The 17,429-nt window shown below is 38.4% G+C and overlaps 1 protein-coding gene across 3 annotated transcripts in view; it reads left to right on the forward strand.

Annotated features, from left to right (window-relative positions):
• EYA1 (EYA transcriptional coactivator and phosphatase 1) overlaps positions 1 to 17,429 on the forward strand; it is a 162,110-nt gene that overhangs the window by 69,544 nt on the left and 75,137 nt on the right. For 2 of the 3 annotated variants that reach the window (XM_086885397.1, XM_086885407.1), the window contains exons 3-4: positions 10,905 to 10,954; positions 12,345 to 12,472. In XM_086885397.1, coding sequence (XP_086741523.1) covers positions 10,905 to 10,954; positions 12,345 to 12,472 — 178 coding nt within the window. Of the gene's footprint in view, positions 1 to 10,904; positions 10,955 to 12,344; positions 12,473 to 14,304; positions 14,368 to 17,429 lie in introns of all 3 variants that reach the window. The other variant, XM_086885391.1, reaches the window with a different exon arrangement.

A 17,429-nucleotide genomic window follows, 5' to 3' on the forward strand; every position in this document is an offset into this window, starting at 1 on the left:
ACAACAGGACTTGATTATTTTGTCAGCTCACTGGTAATCTCTCATTTGTAGTGTGTTCTTCCTGCAAACCAGTCTTCCGAGGAACTACTGATTATAGCTTTTATCACCCGTTAGAATGCTAGCAAGCTGCTTCTCATCATCAGTGGTGCATTTCATTTGACTTGTTCATTTTTATAAGCAAATTATTATTCACATATAACAGTGAAGGATGATTATTTTCAAATTTTAGGCAGTTATGTTTCCATGCTGAGCTGGAGTAAAAGCCTGAATGTCAATTAGAAAAATTAGCTCTTTCTTAAGGAAGCTCACAGATTGCAATTTATTCTTTTGATTTCACCCCCTATCTTGTAAACAGATAATTCTTCAAATAACTTTTCTTCAGACACATCTATGTTGCCTTCAGCAGGACTTCTTTTATAAATAGTTATATGTTTATGTGTCTTTTGAGCAGAGGTTTTTGTGCAACAAATGTCCACTGACTCTTAGGTAGTGTAGACAGTACTAAAAGTCCCCCCTGTAAAACACTTGAACTTTATTGGAAAATGGAAAGTAATTTTCTATAGTTCTATTTAATAGCTAAGACATTACTAAAATGAAGACTATTGTAGTTGGAAAAGCTACATTACTCTTAAACCTGGAGTGGATCTCGGAGCTCTGCCCTCAGGTTGTCAAAGACCTGATGCCTCAGTCTTTAGGGAAAAGCCATCACTCTTGGGTAGAACATCTACTTCAGATTGTCTGGAGGCCAAAACTTTTCAGTATTTTTGTGTCCCAAACATTCCCTTCTTGAGATTTCTAGAAGAAACAAGTAATGTAGGGTGTTAAAAAATACCTAAAAGGAAACAATAGTATTAGATAAATTTAAAATTTAAGATCATCTAGGAAACCTTTCCTTCACCTTGCCAAACTACTTTTTTATTTTGCATTTAGATTACTGAGTATATATATATATATAATTTACATTACTGGTGCTGCTAAATATATATATATATATATATATATATACACACACACTATTTTTTCCTCCCTTTATAATAATGCTTTTAAGATGCAAGAAATCTACTGAAAAAACAAGCATACTTTCACTTTGGAGAGTGAAAAATTGAGATGCACTAAGGTATTGGCTTTCAAACTAGACTTCAAATGCTTCTTCTGTGGACAGTCTTCTGCATTTGTTTATATCATAGCTGCCAACTATTTCAGAATCATATGTAAGTCATGCATTCATTCAAAAAGCTAAAGCAGCATCTACTTAAGATTAATAAAGATTGCAATTTCCTATTTTAAGTTGTACTAAATGGTTCTGTAATTTGTACTGAAGTGATGGATTGAAAATAACTACAATTGCATGCAAACTAGGAAAAGTAGCAAACTGGGTCCAGCAGTTCATATGTGTTTTGGCTAAGGACGATGGTTAACAGCACATACCTTTTCTTATAACACATTACACACAGACCTTAATTCAATATTAATTGTATCCAACACGTCTTGGAAGAATGTAATTAAATTGTTCTTCTTAGTCACACTGATTCTGGACAGACCACTTAAAATGGTTGGTTTCTGTGACTTCTGCTATTTGTATTTACCAAGGTCCTTCTACTTTTGCTCACATGAGTAGCATGAGACAATACGGGCTCCTGTCAAGTGCTGCACACTTCTGTTCCAGCCAGGGATGTCTCTAGGCAACAGCTGCTATGTGTAAGATAAAACTTGTATGGAGGCATAGGAGGGATATTGCTGCTTCAGAGGGTTCTGACGCTGCACTGCCGTTGTTTATGGGAAGAGCCGGGCGGTGGTTTTCAGGAGCAATGGGATATATCTTTTGCTTTAGTGAAGTGTGGTCTTCCTAGGCCTATTTCTGATATTAAATATTTCAGTAGTATTTCCTACTTGGAGGCAAACATATGAACATCCTACTGTTCCATATCCATCTAATTTTTCTTAATTACCAGAACATCTGTAATCGTGGCACCTAAGCGCCCTGTAAACGTTGTGCTCCAGATGGACCCATTTTACTTGTGCTAAAACAAGTGTGTGACACTGCATATGAAGTTAAAACCATATTGCATGAGTAATGGTTGTAATAATATGCCCAGTACTTTGTTGTGCATTTGATGTTATGTAATAGGCCTAGTCCTTTACTTCTTAGGACTCTTGAGATGCCAGCTGCATTAATGGGAATTCAGAATCAGGGCAAATTTAGGCATGATGTAAACATATGCAAATCTCTCTGTAATCTCTGTTCCAAAGCCAGTGTTAGTGCAATTGTGGTTTGAAAATGATGTTGGGTGCCAGTGACCAGCAACCCACCCTGCACTGATTTGGTATGCAGTTACTGGGAAGAACAAACCCCAAAAGATAATCAAACCAAGTAGGTTTCAGTACTCAGTACTCAGCTGTCATAATTAGATTACTTATTGAAATAAAACGAGCTGCACTCGCTTAAACCAAATGAGGATCTGGTCCGCAGTATCAGCTGTAGGATAAGTTCATAGGTTAGACCCTACCATGGGGTAATGATATACACTAATCTGAAGTCAAATCTTCAGACATCAGATAAAGAACTTTAAGGCACTGTTTAATGGCTGTATAAACACAGAGGACCCTCCTTTATCTCATATCCCCCATCTAGATCATTTATATGTCTTCAGTTCCCATACTGCCTACATGCCACACTACAGAAGAGATTAAAAATTCAAAGCTGATTCTTTTCTTGCAGTGCATCGTCAAGACCCTTTTCCTGATCATCTTAGCCTCTGTGTAATTCATCCCATGTTTATCCTCACATCATCAAGCTCTGTAGTGTGTGGGGGGATCTGTCTTACTTTAATTAAATACAGAGACTGGGCACACTCCTGAAGTTATTACTTAGATATAACTCCCAGTAGGGACTACAAACTAAACAACAATAAACCCGTTTCAGTAACCTTTACATTTAAAATACTAAAATTCATTCACGTATTTGTGCTATTTTTTTTTTCAATAATGGAATGAAATACATTTATGCTAAAATTTGCATGCATCGTTGAAGTCACAGTCTTCTTTTTAAATATTTTTTTATTTCCACAGCATCTTTTAAGTATCACTATTTTTGAGAAAGGGTTTTGAGTTACATTTTACAGTGTTAGATTGTACTTCACAACAACAATATGATGATTTTTGAGATATTCTAGAAAGAAATGAGCTTCTGCCTCTTTAAAGTGTGCGCCTGATATTATTAATTTAATAGATGTAGCTCCTACAGTCAGTGAAGCAAGATGTGTCTTTATATCAGATTGGGTAGGGCTTTTAAAAAATGGTCTTATTAACACTGGTAAAGAATTCAGTGGTAAACATTTTCCAGAAGATCGTGGCTGTTCCAAAAAATCATATAGTTCAGAATGATTGCATAGCCTTGTGTTTCAGGGTTCCAGTGACTTTTACCTGACAAAACTGCATGACTCCTTAATAAGTAATTTGGATTTCTTTCACAGTTTAATATAGAACACGATAAATAGTTTTCTTGGCGTGAGATGTGGTTTGTGACTCTGAAGAAGTGATGGGATTGTGTTTGTGCTGGCTACACAGACGGGCCCAATCGAAAGCTGCTTATTTTGACCTGGGTTCCCATATATGGAGTGTGACTGTCCCGAGATCCCTTTTCTCCGCTAAACAAAATGAAATCCTAGGTGCGTTTTCAGCTCGAGGTTCACTTGTAGCTTTGCAAACCGATCTGCTTTCCTGAAGTATTCCCAATGTACTTGCTACAAAATAAGGTCTCACTTACTGGGATGTAGTAGCCAGAAGATATTTCTCCTCTAGAAGTATTGCTTTCATTCACTGATTAGTTAATTGAAGGTAAGGATATATTAGCAGTGAATAACCACAGGTTTTTGTAAAGAGAAAAAAAGTTCTGTTTCAATCTGTTTATACAGTATAAAGTTGGGGGGGTTGCTGATTTTTAGTTTTGTTTTGGTTTTTTAAAATTTAGTGCTTTAGACCTGGCGTGATATGTAGACTTCTTTTTTGATACTACAAATCGTTACTCTGTTTTCCTCATCATATTTGGATTATGCTCACTGAAAAAAAACTGTAGAAAAATTAGTGTTACATGAAGTGAAAGATACTGTCTGCATAGTGGAAATGCTCTGGAGAATGCTGGTCAAGTTTAGTTACTATGTATGTAATAATGTTTTTCAACATTACGTATGTATTTTTAAAAGATTAAGGGTTTTTTTTTTTTAATTATGAACAACTAGAAGTTCTGTAATAGAAAAGCATCATAAACCCATTTCAGTTTAATGGCTTACTAATTAAATTACTTAATTACCTATTGATTTGTAAAAGCTAAGTTTACTTAATGCACAAATTTAACTCTATGCAACCATCTCTCCCTTCTTTGGAAACATTTATACTGTCTGTGGAAACGGCCTTTATACGGTTTAAAATTTTAAAACTTTAGTAAGCGATTAGTAATAATTAAAATACGAATTTGACTATATATATAATTGGCTTTAGGCATAGAGATATTTAATAGTTTAAGTGGTTTAAACAATTTTAAAAGTTTTAAAAGGGTATTTAATAAATACCCTTAAATTGGAGAAGGCTAGCTTAAATAGTTTTAGCAGACCCTTTCTTTACAAGGTTGCAAGAATCTCAGATATTTGAGAACAAATCTGTTACATATCCAATCAAAACGGCATGTCCGGACGTGCATGCTGGTTGTGCGCTTAAGAGCCTCTATGAGTATCCCTATTTGGCTTCTCTCATTGATACAATGTTGGTGTAATTCCAGTTATTCTATTAGGACGGCTTTAGTTTAAACCCAGTTTACAAGAGGGGACGCATCTACGCGCAACTTTCTAAATGAGGAGGGAGCCGAGGGATGTTGTGGAGTTTTTCGGGGGTGAGGCTGAGGAAGGTGCAAGGGAGGGGGGCCGTGTCGGCCGGGCAGGGGGCGGAGGGGCTGCGGGGGGCGCGCACTTTCCGCGGCGGAGCGCGGCAGCCCCGGCCGCGTTTCGCCCGTGCGGGAGGGCTGACTTCAGACCGCGCAAGCCTCCTTGCAGTTGGTGCTTCTAAACCAATAAGGTTGGGACAAGAGAATAGCTGCGGTTTGCATTACAAAAAAACAAAAACAAAACCCAAAGGGGAAAAGAGAAAAAAAAAAAAAAAAAAAAGAAGCAGAGGAAAAAAAACAAAACAAAAACAACAACAAAAAAAAAAAAAACCAAAGGGAAAAAAAAAAAAGAAAGGCGAAGGGGAGTGAGAAGGCAAGCGGGCGCGGGAGCGGCAGCGTGCCCCCAGGCACTGCCTGGGCAGACACACAAGGCTGAGCAAACAGACGGCGGGGCTGCAGGCAGCCTCCCTTGGCCGCGCTTTGTCTGCCCGGCCCGGCCCGGCGCGGCCCGGCCCCGGGGCGCTCCTGCCCCGCGCCATGGGAGGCGCGGCCGCCGCGCTCTGAGCCGCGGAGCTGCGCGCCGGCACCGTGAGTACGGGGGCACTGACAGCGGGGCAGCGGAGCGGGAGGACAGCAGCGGGGACACAGAGACAGAGGGGCCCGGCTGGGCGCCCGGGAGCGCGGGGTCCCGCTGCGGCGGGGCCGGGCGGCGCGCAGGGACAGCCGCGCTCGCCGCGCGTCCCGGCGCTCAGTTAGAAATCACCGGCTGCAGCGGTTCCTGCTGGCCCTGGCTCAGGCTGGGGTTTGGAGGCTTCCCACAAAACAGATGTTAGGAGGTTCTGTTTATTGTGATCAGCCAGGTTTGGGGATTCTCCTGTTTGATTTCCTCGAGTGCTAATGGTTCGGCAGATAGGAATAACGTGACGGGGAGATGTGAAATGGGGGGTGGAAATAGGCGCGTACGCTACGAAACCAGCAGACCTTGCTGAAAGAGACATGAGAGCGTGAGAAAAATAATAAAAAAATTGGGAGGAAGAATGCCTGACAGAGATTTTGACAGTGCTTTCTGAAGCAGGAAATCCTTTTGCTTAATATGTTTAAATTTTCCAAACACCAAGGAAAACATGCAGATCCCCACAGGAGAACTTTTCAGGATGACAGAATAAACATCTACACAACTGAAATATTTGACGTTTATTGACATTTTAGGTGGCTTATTTAGAACGGTGATCTTATAACAAGGAAGTTAAAGAACTTCTGAAGTCTCATTAAATTTACATCTTGCTTTTGAGCAACCAAGACCCACCAAACATTCTCTGTGTGTTTCAAACACCAAGAGGAAGGACTGCCCTTTACAGTGCAAGATTGATTCTGGAAAAGTAAAGGTGTTAGCTTAAAAATGTTTCTTTGGAGGTGGTTGGGTTTTGGTGTGGTTTTTTTCTTTCTTCTGTAAGCAAACATTCAAAACCAAGGTAAGCGGAAAGAGATAAAAGGGAAAAAAAAAATTATCGTGTGTTTCATGTCGTTTGTTTAAATTTAAAAATGAGCACCGGGGGAAATTTGGAATAAGAAGTGGAAATGTGGTGTAGCATATCATTGGAAGTTTTTAACATTAGGTACCATGTATAAAGTTTATTTTATTTTCCAACTCATACTGAGATGGTTCGCAAAGCATCTGCCAGAACACAGACTACTGGTTTGAGGTGTCAAATAAATTAATAGTGTATATATGGATACACATCTGTAAAAGTACATATCTGTGTGTGTATGCACATTACAGAATTTTAGATATATAAACACACACCAACACACACACAGAGCGTTTTCATGTTGCTCACCAAACCCATGACATGCAGTTTTTAGCCAAGCACCTCACTGCTGTCAGAGTTTTCCCAAGGCCTGGAAGGGTCTGGAAATGAGCAGCCATCCCCTCTCAGCACTTCTTTGCAGTGACAGACGGCTTGAGTCATGCTTCACCTTAGGAGAAAAAAAAGAATGAGTAATCATTTTGTTTGAATTGCAATAAGTATGAAATATTTCTCAGGAGCCAAAAAAAAAATCTTGGAAAAGAAGAAGGATATTCTTAAATGGCTGGTCATAATAGAAGAATTGTCACATTGTAGAACTTCTTTCTTAAAGGGAAGAAAGTGTTGGAGTTTCAAAATATTTCATTCATGAGTGTATGAAATGAGCGCACAGGATAGCACTTTAGAAGAATTTAAACGGGTAATTAAAAATTAAATAACTGCAATTACCTGCTTTTGCTTTAATAAGTACAATTTGTCTTTGATGTGAATATCTAGTGAAAAACCCCAACCTCTTCCCTTGGACCCCAACGATATATGATTATTGGAAGAGTGAAAGTATTACCAAGTTTCCTGCGTTGCCAGCAAGGTGCCTTTCTGCAGCCAATTTGCATTTTAGTTTTGTAACATTTTGGCTGTTGAAGCCATTATGTCGGTAGATACCGACTGCATCGTTGTTTTAGGAAGGTAAAGAGTGCTGCTGGGAAAAAAGTCCCTTTCTCTCCCTCCCTCCACCCCTTCCTAAAAATGACAGATTTTTTTTTTTTCCTAAAAAGGAACACCCTCAATTGAAAACTGCCATTGTCTTTGAAATTTGCTCCTTTAAAGTAGAACTGTGTTTTCAGAGAAAACGTGTGTGCTGGCTATAGTTTTCTGGGTTAAATTCTTATTTTCACTTCAAAAATTTCTTTTCAGCTGGAAAAATGTTTTAAATTATAGCCATTAAAAAAAATTGCTCCTAGCAAGCAAAAATACTGTGGAAAACCTGTAATTTAGACAAGTACCTACATTTTATTTGCTCTGTGCTGCTGAAATTTAGAATCTCTTCCCATTTACAGTTTACTTTTCACAGAACATTATTAACTTTTTGGCTTCATACATGATCTTCTGTCAGATGCTTTTGATTTGTAATTTAGCAAAGTATAATAAACAGTGCAAAAGTCATGAATTTTCCTCTGCATCCTGAGCTCTGTGGTAGGGAAAATGTGATAAAATGTGTACCTTAAGTCTTGTTTGATGATCTCTCAAAGCAAGTTTGCCTTCTGGAAATAATTTCTGGGGTTGAAGAGCATGGTATTAACAGATTTAATGTGGCTATTCAATGGATTGGTGGAGTACTATGTGAGGTTTAACAAAATGAGAGAGACAAATTGAACATCAACAAAACCTACATCTGTGAAGAATTATAAATTTAATTAGAAAAAAGGGCAAACTTAAAAGACCTCATTAACTAATCAGAATTTGATGTTACTGATTTAAGATTCTTAAATGGATGAATTTTAAGTAGCTTTGCTATCATTGTCCTTTTTTTTCTCGCCATGTAGTGCATAGAGCCCAATCTGCAATCTGTATTGAGGAGAAAGATGTGAATGTTACTGACAAAAATCAAATTATACAGAGTAATGTTTTTGAGGCATTAAGAAGAACGTGTATGCCATTTAGCATGTGAGGCATTTGTAGTTTAAGCAGAGCACTGAGTGAAGGGGGTGTGACAGCCCCCCCCCTTTTTTTTTCTTTTTTTTTTTTTTTTAAAGTGACCCATTTCTGTCTGGGTAAGGCCAAGCATTTGGGTTTTTTCCCCTACTTTTTATTTGATATGTGAGTTATATTGCCAAACTTCAATTATCCAGAAACCTGTTGACAAAATGGGAATATATGAGAGAAAGCACAAGCACACACCACCCGGAAATGTTTTTATTCTATGAACTAACTGGTCGTCATAAGTGTGGTTCCTTACTACGTTGTAATTTTGTACTGCACATAAAAAACTGAAAGCATGTGAAGTGTAGCATTTTGTAAACTGTAACTAATTTCACTCACATCTGTGTCTAATTGTTGTCTGCATTCGCATTCTTGAGAGTAGATTTATTTTTCCTGGACCACTCTGTGGATTCAGCTGACCAGCCTAAGTGAGGATTAGTTGTTTTAAAGTTATTTTGATTAAAGAGTCATTTTTAAATTTGGTAACGTGCAACACATGGTTCAAATAATCCTTGAGACACAAAGGAATATATCTAAAGTATGTCTAATGAAAATGAAAATTGTGGATATGAACTTTCACAAATCATGGAGTGTTGGAGGACATTTTAGGTATATATTTAATTTGCTTTGGATGAGCTGGTTATTTTTTTTTTTCCCTGTCCCACGAATTCATAAATGAGATCTTCCTTATAAATAAGATCTTCCTTGCTAGACATATACATGAGCATGTATATAATGTATATCTTTTCAAATGTTCAGAAGTTACTATTTTTGTAAAAAATTGGTACTTAAAATAGTGAGGATTACATTTTTTTTTTATTTTAATCAAGTATGAATAATTGTGTAGTGCATGTTGGAAAATATCAGTTAGTTAAATCATCCATTTGAAAAAGGAAGTTTTTTCTATTATAAAAGATGGGTTTTAAAAGATCCGGTGCAAGAGGGAGTGAAGATAGCTCTGTAGGCAAACTTAGTTCTCACCTATAATTTTTTCCAGGTGTTTAGAAGTAACAGCAGAAGCATATCCTAAGGCACTCTGCAGCAGTTTCTGGGGTAAAGAACTAAGGGGAAAAAAAAAATCCTTAAACCAAAATGCACAGTTTTGACTGTATCTGCTAGTCTAGTTTGATTTGGCATGCAGCGATGTATTGAAAAGCGTGTTATGCAGTACTTTAAGTACCCAGTTATAAAAAGATTGATGTTTTTCAGCATGCATTATTGCATGCTTCTTGACATCATTTGTAATGTTCCTCCTTGCCTGACTGCCCCTAGCAGTTGTTTACTCTTGCTAGTAGTAATTCTGTCTGTGATTAAAAATAACAGAGAACCCACCCTACAGACACATAAGTAGGATTTGCTCGGATGATTTTTATGGCACTTAAAATGCCTCATCTCCCTTGTCTTTGCTCTGTGATCATTTAAGAGATGTCAGTTCAGGTTGACTGGAAACGCACAAGAAAGATCCTCACTGCAGACATTAAGGGGATATATACCTTGCCCAGAGAAGCTTTCGTGTGCTTCCAAGCTAACACTGTCTAGCAGTGTCTTTCCACCTGAATTTTATCACCTGCTGACAATTGTCACTGGCTAGAGTTTGTTAGTAAAGCAACAGTGTTTTTTCTGATGGAATAGGAAAGCTGTTAACTCACCTGAGTTACAAAAGGAATAATTTGGTTAAACTAAAAAATTATTGGTCGGCTTCCCGGTGGAACCAGATTCCTTTTCTTCATGAGTGACATCAGAGGTAAATGCTACAGCTTCCTCCCATTTATTTAGCTGGAGGTGTTCTTTTAAGTAATTTTATCAAAAATCTCATTAGCAACTGGAATTTTTAGGAGTAAGACTATATGTGTGGAGTTTTTATTTAAATTTGACCTGGCTGGAGATGGGCTTCTTTTAGAGATGCTTCTGTAAGGTTGTTGGCTATATAGTGAAGGTCTTTACCATAGGTAGATTTGCCCCTTGATATTCTCTACCCCTCTCCCCCCCAAAAAAAAAGTAACATCAGCATCTCCAGCTTGCCTTTGGAGTTCCCTGTGGCCCAGGCACAGAGGAAGGATGGCGAAGAGCAAAGGAGGAAAAGCAGTGTGATGAGGGCAAGAGCGCGTGGAGACGGAAGGAGACGGGAGGGATGAGAGGAGTGAGGATGCTGAGGGGCTCGGGCAGGAGCAGCTGGCGCTGCCCTTGGCGGGGTTACCTTGGCGGGGCAGAGCCGAGCCGAGCCGAGCCGAGCCGGGGGAGGAGAGAGCCCCTGTGCAGCTGTCACGGGCCCCTGATGAATCACTATCCCGTCACTTGGCTGCCGTCCCCTGGCGCGGGAGGAGGGAGAGAGACCTGCCGGGGAAACAACAGTTGAGCCTTCAATTTAAAGACAATATGCCTTTCAGGGGCAGCGCACCCTCCTCCTCTCCCTCTGGATTTAAAGGACAGAATTGTCATCCGTAGTGATATCCTTGCTTTAAATTAAGGCCTCATAGTAAAGTGGAGTAACAGAAGCTTCTGTTTGTTTCCCTGGTTTACAGGTGCAGAAGTCCCGAACCGGTTCAGATGTTGCTGTTTCCTCAAGCTGCAGGTAAGGATTTGACTGAAAATTGCTGGTTTTTTGCAAGCCTTCTGTTGTTGGGGATTTTTTAACTTCAAGTGATAAGTAAAATATTTATACCTGTTTCCCACATTAAGTGCTGGAGCGTAGCTTTTACGTGTTTACAAGTCTGTAAACCATGAGCATGTAACTTTTTCACTAAATTGTTTGAGTTTATATTCAATGCTGGCGTTCTGAACTCATTGCAGTATCATCTTCATTTTGTGTAGATTGATTTAGGTAAAGAAATATTGAATGAAGGATCTATGTTTAGAACCTGTGATAAAATTTCAGTTAAAATACAAAAACTTCATACCTAAAATGACGCTTAGGATATTTATACCATTACTGCAGGAGTAATTTTATATATAATTTTAATAGTCTTTAAAAGAGCCGAAGCATTTCTTTTAAACTGAGAAATTACTGGTTCAAATGCCTTGGAGGCACAGTAACCTGTGAAGTTTCTGCTGGGAGCAATTACTTAGAATGGGTACATCAAATAACAATATCAGAAGTTTTAGGTATAAAGGAGCAGAAGGACATGTTACCTCAGCCATAAGCCCCAACATCAACCGCGGGGTATGTCATGGTGGTGATGACTGTTAATATAAGGCTATTGAAAGCACAAATCTTAAATATTCAGCTGTTTTTGTGCCACTTAAACATTTAATTTTTGCTTGAGATGGGGATTGCTGTTTTCTCATCTTGGCTAAGCGACAGCTGCCGAGATACAGCAGAGTGCTGAGGCACACTAACGCTTGTATGGATTCACCGTACGTCGCTCATATCCCTTTCCAATTGGGCACGCTTTATGTAATCCACAAAGCAAACAAGTGAGCAGACATAATAATGTTTTAATGCTGCATTTGTTTCAAAGGAAACAGAGGAACAATTAAGTAGTTTGCCAGAGTAAACACATACATCAGGAATATCTCATTCCCTGTCAGTAGATGATGGGTTTCCACAATTGCTTCAAGTGTTTTATTTGTTTTGGAGGCTCATTATATTGCCACTGAGTGGTAAATCTTGAAAAAGCAGAGTGTTAATTTGTTTTTAAGAGAATATATGTTGTTATACGTTGGTGATTCCATCTTTGTGCATATTTAAAAATACAAGATTACATCAATTTGTAAAGTGCAGTGCTTGGAATCTAAGTTTTATTTAGTTACGAGCTGCAAAAATAATTACAGTAGCTGGCCAGTCATGAGTGGGGCTACAGCATGAGTTAAGCACTGGAAAAGATCAAGTTGGGAGAAGCAGTTAATTTTTTTACTAAGCGTTTCTGGGATGTTGATAAATAGCAGGCTACATCTCATAAAGGCAGCTCCTCTGTAATTCATGTTGACTTATGTCACTAAAACTAATTGCATCTTGTTTTCAGGTCTATGGAAATGCAGGATCTAGCCAGCCCACATAGACGACTAAGTGGTAGTAGTGAATCCCCCAGTGGTCCAAAACTTGATAACTCCCATATAAATAATAATTCCATGACACCCAATGGCACAGAAGGTGAGCCAGCCTATTTTATTTATTTTTTTTCTTTAGTATTGCATAATTAGTTTTTCCTCCTCTTTGCTTTGGCGTTGTTACAGTCAGCAAGCTAAATAATGTTTTACTATTCTAGGTGTTCTGTGTTTATTCATATGGTACATAAAGGCAATGTTCAATGTTTATCAGTAGTTACTATTATCAAGTTTCAGCAATAGCTTTCATTACAGGTTTATGTTTCTTTCATGGAGTTTGAATGGACTGAGCAGGTAGAATGTGCAGAGCTTAAATTTAAAAAAAGTCAAAAAAACCGAAAAGGAAGTTTAATGATGAGGGAGAAAAAAAGTAGGTGTTTACAATTGCCATAGTACAAAATGTAATTTTTCAGGTTTTTTTTACTATTTTGGTATTTCTTTATGTTCTCACTTTTTGCAAGCTCCTAAGGCTGTGAGAATTTTGTCAAGTAGGCTAATAAAACTGAGTGTTGAAAGTTCCTCAGGCTAGCTTGCTGCTCTGATGGAGTGGCCAAAATTCAAACAGGTGTAGTAATTCAGTGGGGTAAACTGATACCTATTTCTCAAGAAGCAGTCAGGCAGTTGATAAGTTATGTTTGTTCTCAGTAGAATACTAACTACAGAACAACCTAACAGCTTCGCCAGAAATATAATACATCTATAATAAATATAATAATTCATATAATGAAACACAGAAGCGCTTATACGACAAGCAGCAAAAAATGCTCTTTCCTGTAGCATTTCTATGGCAATAGTGGGAGAGATCATACATGACATTTGACTGGCTGTGTGAACAGAGACTTTATGCAATACTAGAAAAGAGAGTCATGCAGATTCAGTATTACTCTTCAGTATAAATGTATAGGTAAACTGCTACAACTGTTGTAGCAAAGATATGGTTTTTTTTCCTAAGAACTGGGTTGTAGTAATGCTGTCAGACTCTTTAAGATTATGGACATGCATTGCATTTTTCCAGGAAAGGCACATGTCAATCAAACAGATGTTGTCCCCCCCTCAATTCCCCAAATATCTCTGTTATTCATTGTAATTGGAGTCCTTGGTAGTGGGGACAGTGTATGGGTTATCAGATTAACAGGAACTTGTGCCAGACTTGTGTGTGTAACTTACTTTTTGCTATTGCTGTAAAAGTATTGCTTCAATTGAATATTAAGCCATTTGGAAAAAAAAAAAAAAACCTTTTTAAAGGATAAATAAAATGCTTACTGTGCTCATGTAGTTTAGGGAGGAAAATATTTTATGTCCATAAATGAGTCTTCTTCCTTTAAAATACACAAGTATGTTATTATATTTTTATATCATATTACCTGGTATATACCACTTTTGGTACAGGATAAAATTGCTCTTTCAAATTAAAATTCCTCTAGCTCACAGAAGCCTTTGTTGGCAACTTCATGAGCTTTAATACCTTCTGTAGAACTTGAAGGTTCTTTTGTAGCACAAAAATAGGAGGTGTTCCTTGAAGCACTGAAAGATGCTCATCATCTGACTTTTTTTGTTCAACATGTAGTGCTATGTGCATATACTCTGAGAAATGCTTAATATTACTTTGTCAGGAAACAAGGTATATATTGTATTTATCTATTAATGCACTGACCTCAGGTGGAAAATAATTTTGGAAATAATATCTCAGCTTCTAGGTAGGTTGATTTTATTGAAGAAAGTCAATTAAACCATGGTAACTCACTTATCTGACGCTAGAACCTTCCAGTTTAAAAAAATTTGGAGTGAAATTCTACCCAGAAAGCTCTAACTTGCAATTCATGTTTGCCTCCTGAGATGAAGCCAAACGATTTTCTTTTGTTTGCCCTTTTCCCTCAGGTGACATGACCCTCCTCAGCACTGCAGACTGGTTGCTCAGCCCTAGCACACAGAGCCCCGCAGGTTTGGGTGCTGCAGTGGGCGCAGCAGGCGTGGGCACTCCGCATGCGATTTCGGATCTTGTCCCAAAAGTGTCCCCACAGATTAGCTTGTGCCTGGCCCTTCTGCTCTAAGCTCTCTAATTTGAAAATTCCTGTCTCTGATTGCTCTTAAGTGACAAAGAAGGAAAAGTTTTTCAAAGAAACTAATAGAATAATTTATTTCTGAATGAGATGTGTGCCAAGAGACAAAATTTGTGAGTGAAGCAGATGCCTAAGAATCTGAAGGTGGAATTTTTACTTCTAATCTGTTTTATCTTGAGAAAATGTTTTGTTAGGCTCCTTGAGCTGCTAAAGAGACTCAAGAAAGAGTGGAGTCAATGAAGCAAAAGTTTCCTATTTTTTTAATGAAGGGTGAAGTAAAATTATTTTTTCTGGGATTCCTGAAGCAGAATCCTGCTGAGACACAAGTGGCTGATTGTAAGGATGCGGTTGTAAGGGCTCACTGAACACCCCTTTCTAGATGCTGCAATGTGGTTTGCTTGTTTGTTGCACATGGAGTGGAGATTTGGGTTGCTGAATTTTCACATGTCAAATTTAATATGTGAAACCAGATTCTAGTCTGCCATGCACACATTCTCACTAAGGTGGAAGAGCCCTCTTTCTCTAGCATGAGATCTTCATGTGACAGAAAAGCAGGGCCTCTAGGTATTTGCATGTTATAAATATCTTGTAAAGATATGTTAAATTTGATTTGACTATGGGTGTGATTTGGACAGGTTTCCATACCCTGAAGCACAGGATATGTTCACTAGATGAGGGGAGGGGAAGAAAAAAGAAGGAAAAAAAATATCTGTCCCAAAGTGAAATGGCTGCATTTCAAACAAATGTTCATTAATTCCTCTAAGGCACATTTTCAGACTTGTCTTCTATTGATGTTTTTCTGCAAGAGGATGTGGTTGGAAGATAGCTCACTTTGTTAGCTAATATTTTTAACTTCACTCTCAGCTGTAAGTTTTCAAAGCACTGAATGGGGATTTAGTTGTGCGATTGAGTCTGAACTTAACCTCTACGTGCATCTTATATATAATAATTCTTTGTCTGCTTAATTTCACTTTGATAGAGCAAAATTCTTCTCTTGGCCAGGCAGCATGGTCTTCACTGATGGGGAAGTAACAAGGAAATTACAGACCTTGACCAGACAGAAATTTCCCAGGATCAAATGCAGAGGACTAAAATGTCTGGCTAAAGGCACTCAGAAAAATCAGTCTTAGTATGTCAAGGTGATGCTGATTATATAAATACCACAGTATTTAAGGTTTTCATGTTCTCTTTAAGTATATTTCCACAACATACCCTCTATTGTAAGAAAGAGCAGGTGCTGGACACCATAAAAGTTATGACCCTGTATAACTTGCCTCAGAAAATCTCTTAAAAAAATTACTGGTGTAGGGAGCAAAATGTTTGTAGTTTTGCCTTATCTCTAATCTTCCTTTGTCAGTGAATTGCCATGGTGGGTTGATACTGAAGGAGTTAAAGGAACAATAACAACAGAAGCTCATAAAATTGCCATTCATTAAGTTTTACCAGACAGCTGGTGGCTATTCCAACACGGTGCCCACTTTGGTAGATGCCCTTTCGAGGGGAAAGGCCGTGAGTAATCAGTAAATTTGAAAGGAGTAGGAAATCTGTTTTCCATGGCAGACAACTGCATCCAGTTTCTGCCTACAGTGATCTTTACTTTTATCTTAAGAATGTAAATCAAATCTGATGGATGGCATAGAGTGAGAAACAGAAGCCTGTGGCCCATCATGATGGCGTTTTTTGCAACTGGAATAGAAAAGAACAGATGAGGACTAGGAGAAGGAACTCCTAGTTATTTTCCTCCTGTTATTATTATAGAAAATAACTCCTGTTATTTTCTGAGCAGTTACTCTTCATTCATTTAAGGAGTACAGACCTGCTACTGCCCTTCTCTTTGAGTGTTCAAGAAGGAAGGAGGGAAGGCATTGTCATATCAAGTGGGGAGGGAAACTGGATAACAAATTGAAGATCAGATTTTCAAAGATACATAGGAAGGGAGGCTTCAAAGGGAGTTGGACATCAAAAATCCTTTGGAAAAAAATGATTCTCGCTCTTTAAGTACCTGCTGCAACATGAGAATGAGACCTGACACAAAGGCAGTCAAAGCTCTCCACTATGAGACTATCTGATTTGTAGCCATTAAAAAGGTTGTTTTAAGTCTGGTGAACATAAATCCATCTTCAGGGTTTCAAAAGGCACTGTGTGGTGTGTTTGCTGTCAAGTTGGAGTATTACAGAATGGAGAAAAAATTGTTTTCAGTATTTCCTAAAGGAGTGGGGGAGAAAGATGTTAAAATCTAGAGAGGGTAGAGCTGGTTGTTGTTATGGCATGTGATATAGATTTCTCTAATTATATTTCTTGAAATTCTAGCAGTATTTTGCTAATATGCGAAATGTTCTTTCAGTATTGCAATTAAGCAGTTTATATCAGTGGATGATTTTTAATTTATTCCTATTTTTTTTACATTTTTCGTATTTTTGTGTGCTTTGTGATGTAAAGTTGTGGTAGGTGATGGTAATCAGACAATCAGGAATCAGGAATTCTTTTGGTGATCCTGTTTGGATTCTGGTACTTTTAATTACTCATTTCTGGAGTTTCTGCTAATTATAAATTCTGAAATTTCTATACCTGATTTTGCAATAAGGAGCTTGATGGTATGAAACTTGTAATTGATAACTCCATATTTAGACGTCCTGAAATAATAGCATAGTAAAGGTAGATGTAATACTTGCCTTTCAGTAGGGTATTAGCATCATGAGCTGTGGATGCTGACTTCTTTACTCAACCTAGCAGAGTGCAGGAGGACTGTTGTTTGGCCAGGGGCAAAAACTGCAGAGGTCGTGGGCTCCCAAAAGCAAGCTGGGGGTCCGTAGAGGCTAGTAAGAATCTTCCACATGATGTCACTTCTGGAGGATAAAAATCAGATACAGCCAATTTATGTGAAGGCAAGGAGCTGACTTAGACTATCCTTTCTTCCCTTCTCTTCACCTTTTCTTTCCTTGC

The sequence above is a fragment of the Cyanistes caeruleus genome, chromosome 1 (assembly GCF_971803275.1).
Source record: "Cyanistes caeruleus chromosome 1, bCyaCae1.hap1.1, whole genome shotgun sequence".
Taxonomy (NCBI): Eukaryota; Metazoa; Chordata; class Aves; order Passeriformes; family Paridae; genus Cyanistes; species Cyanistes caeruleus.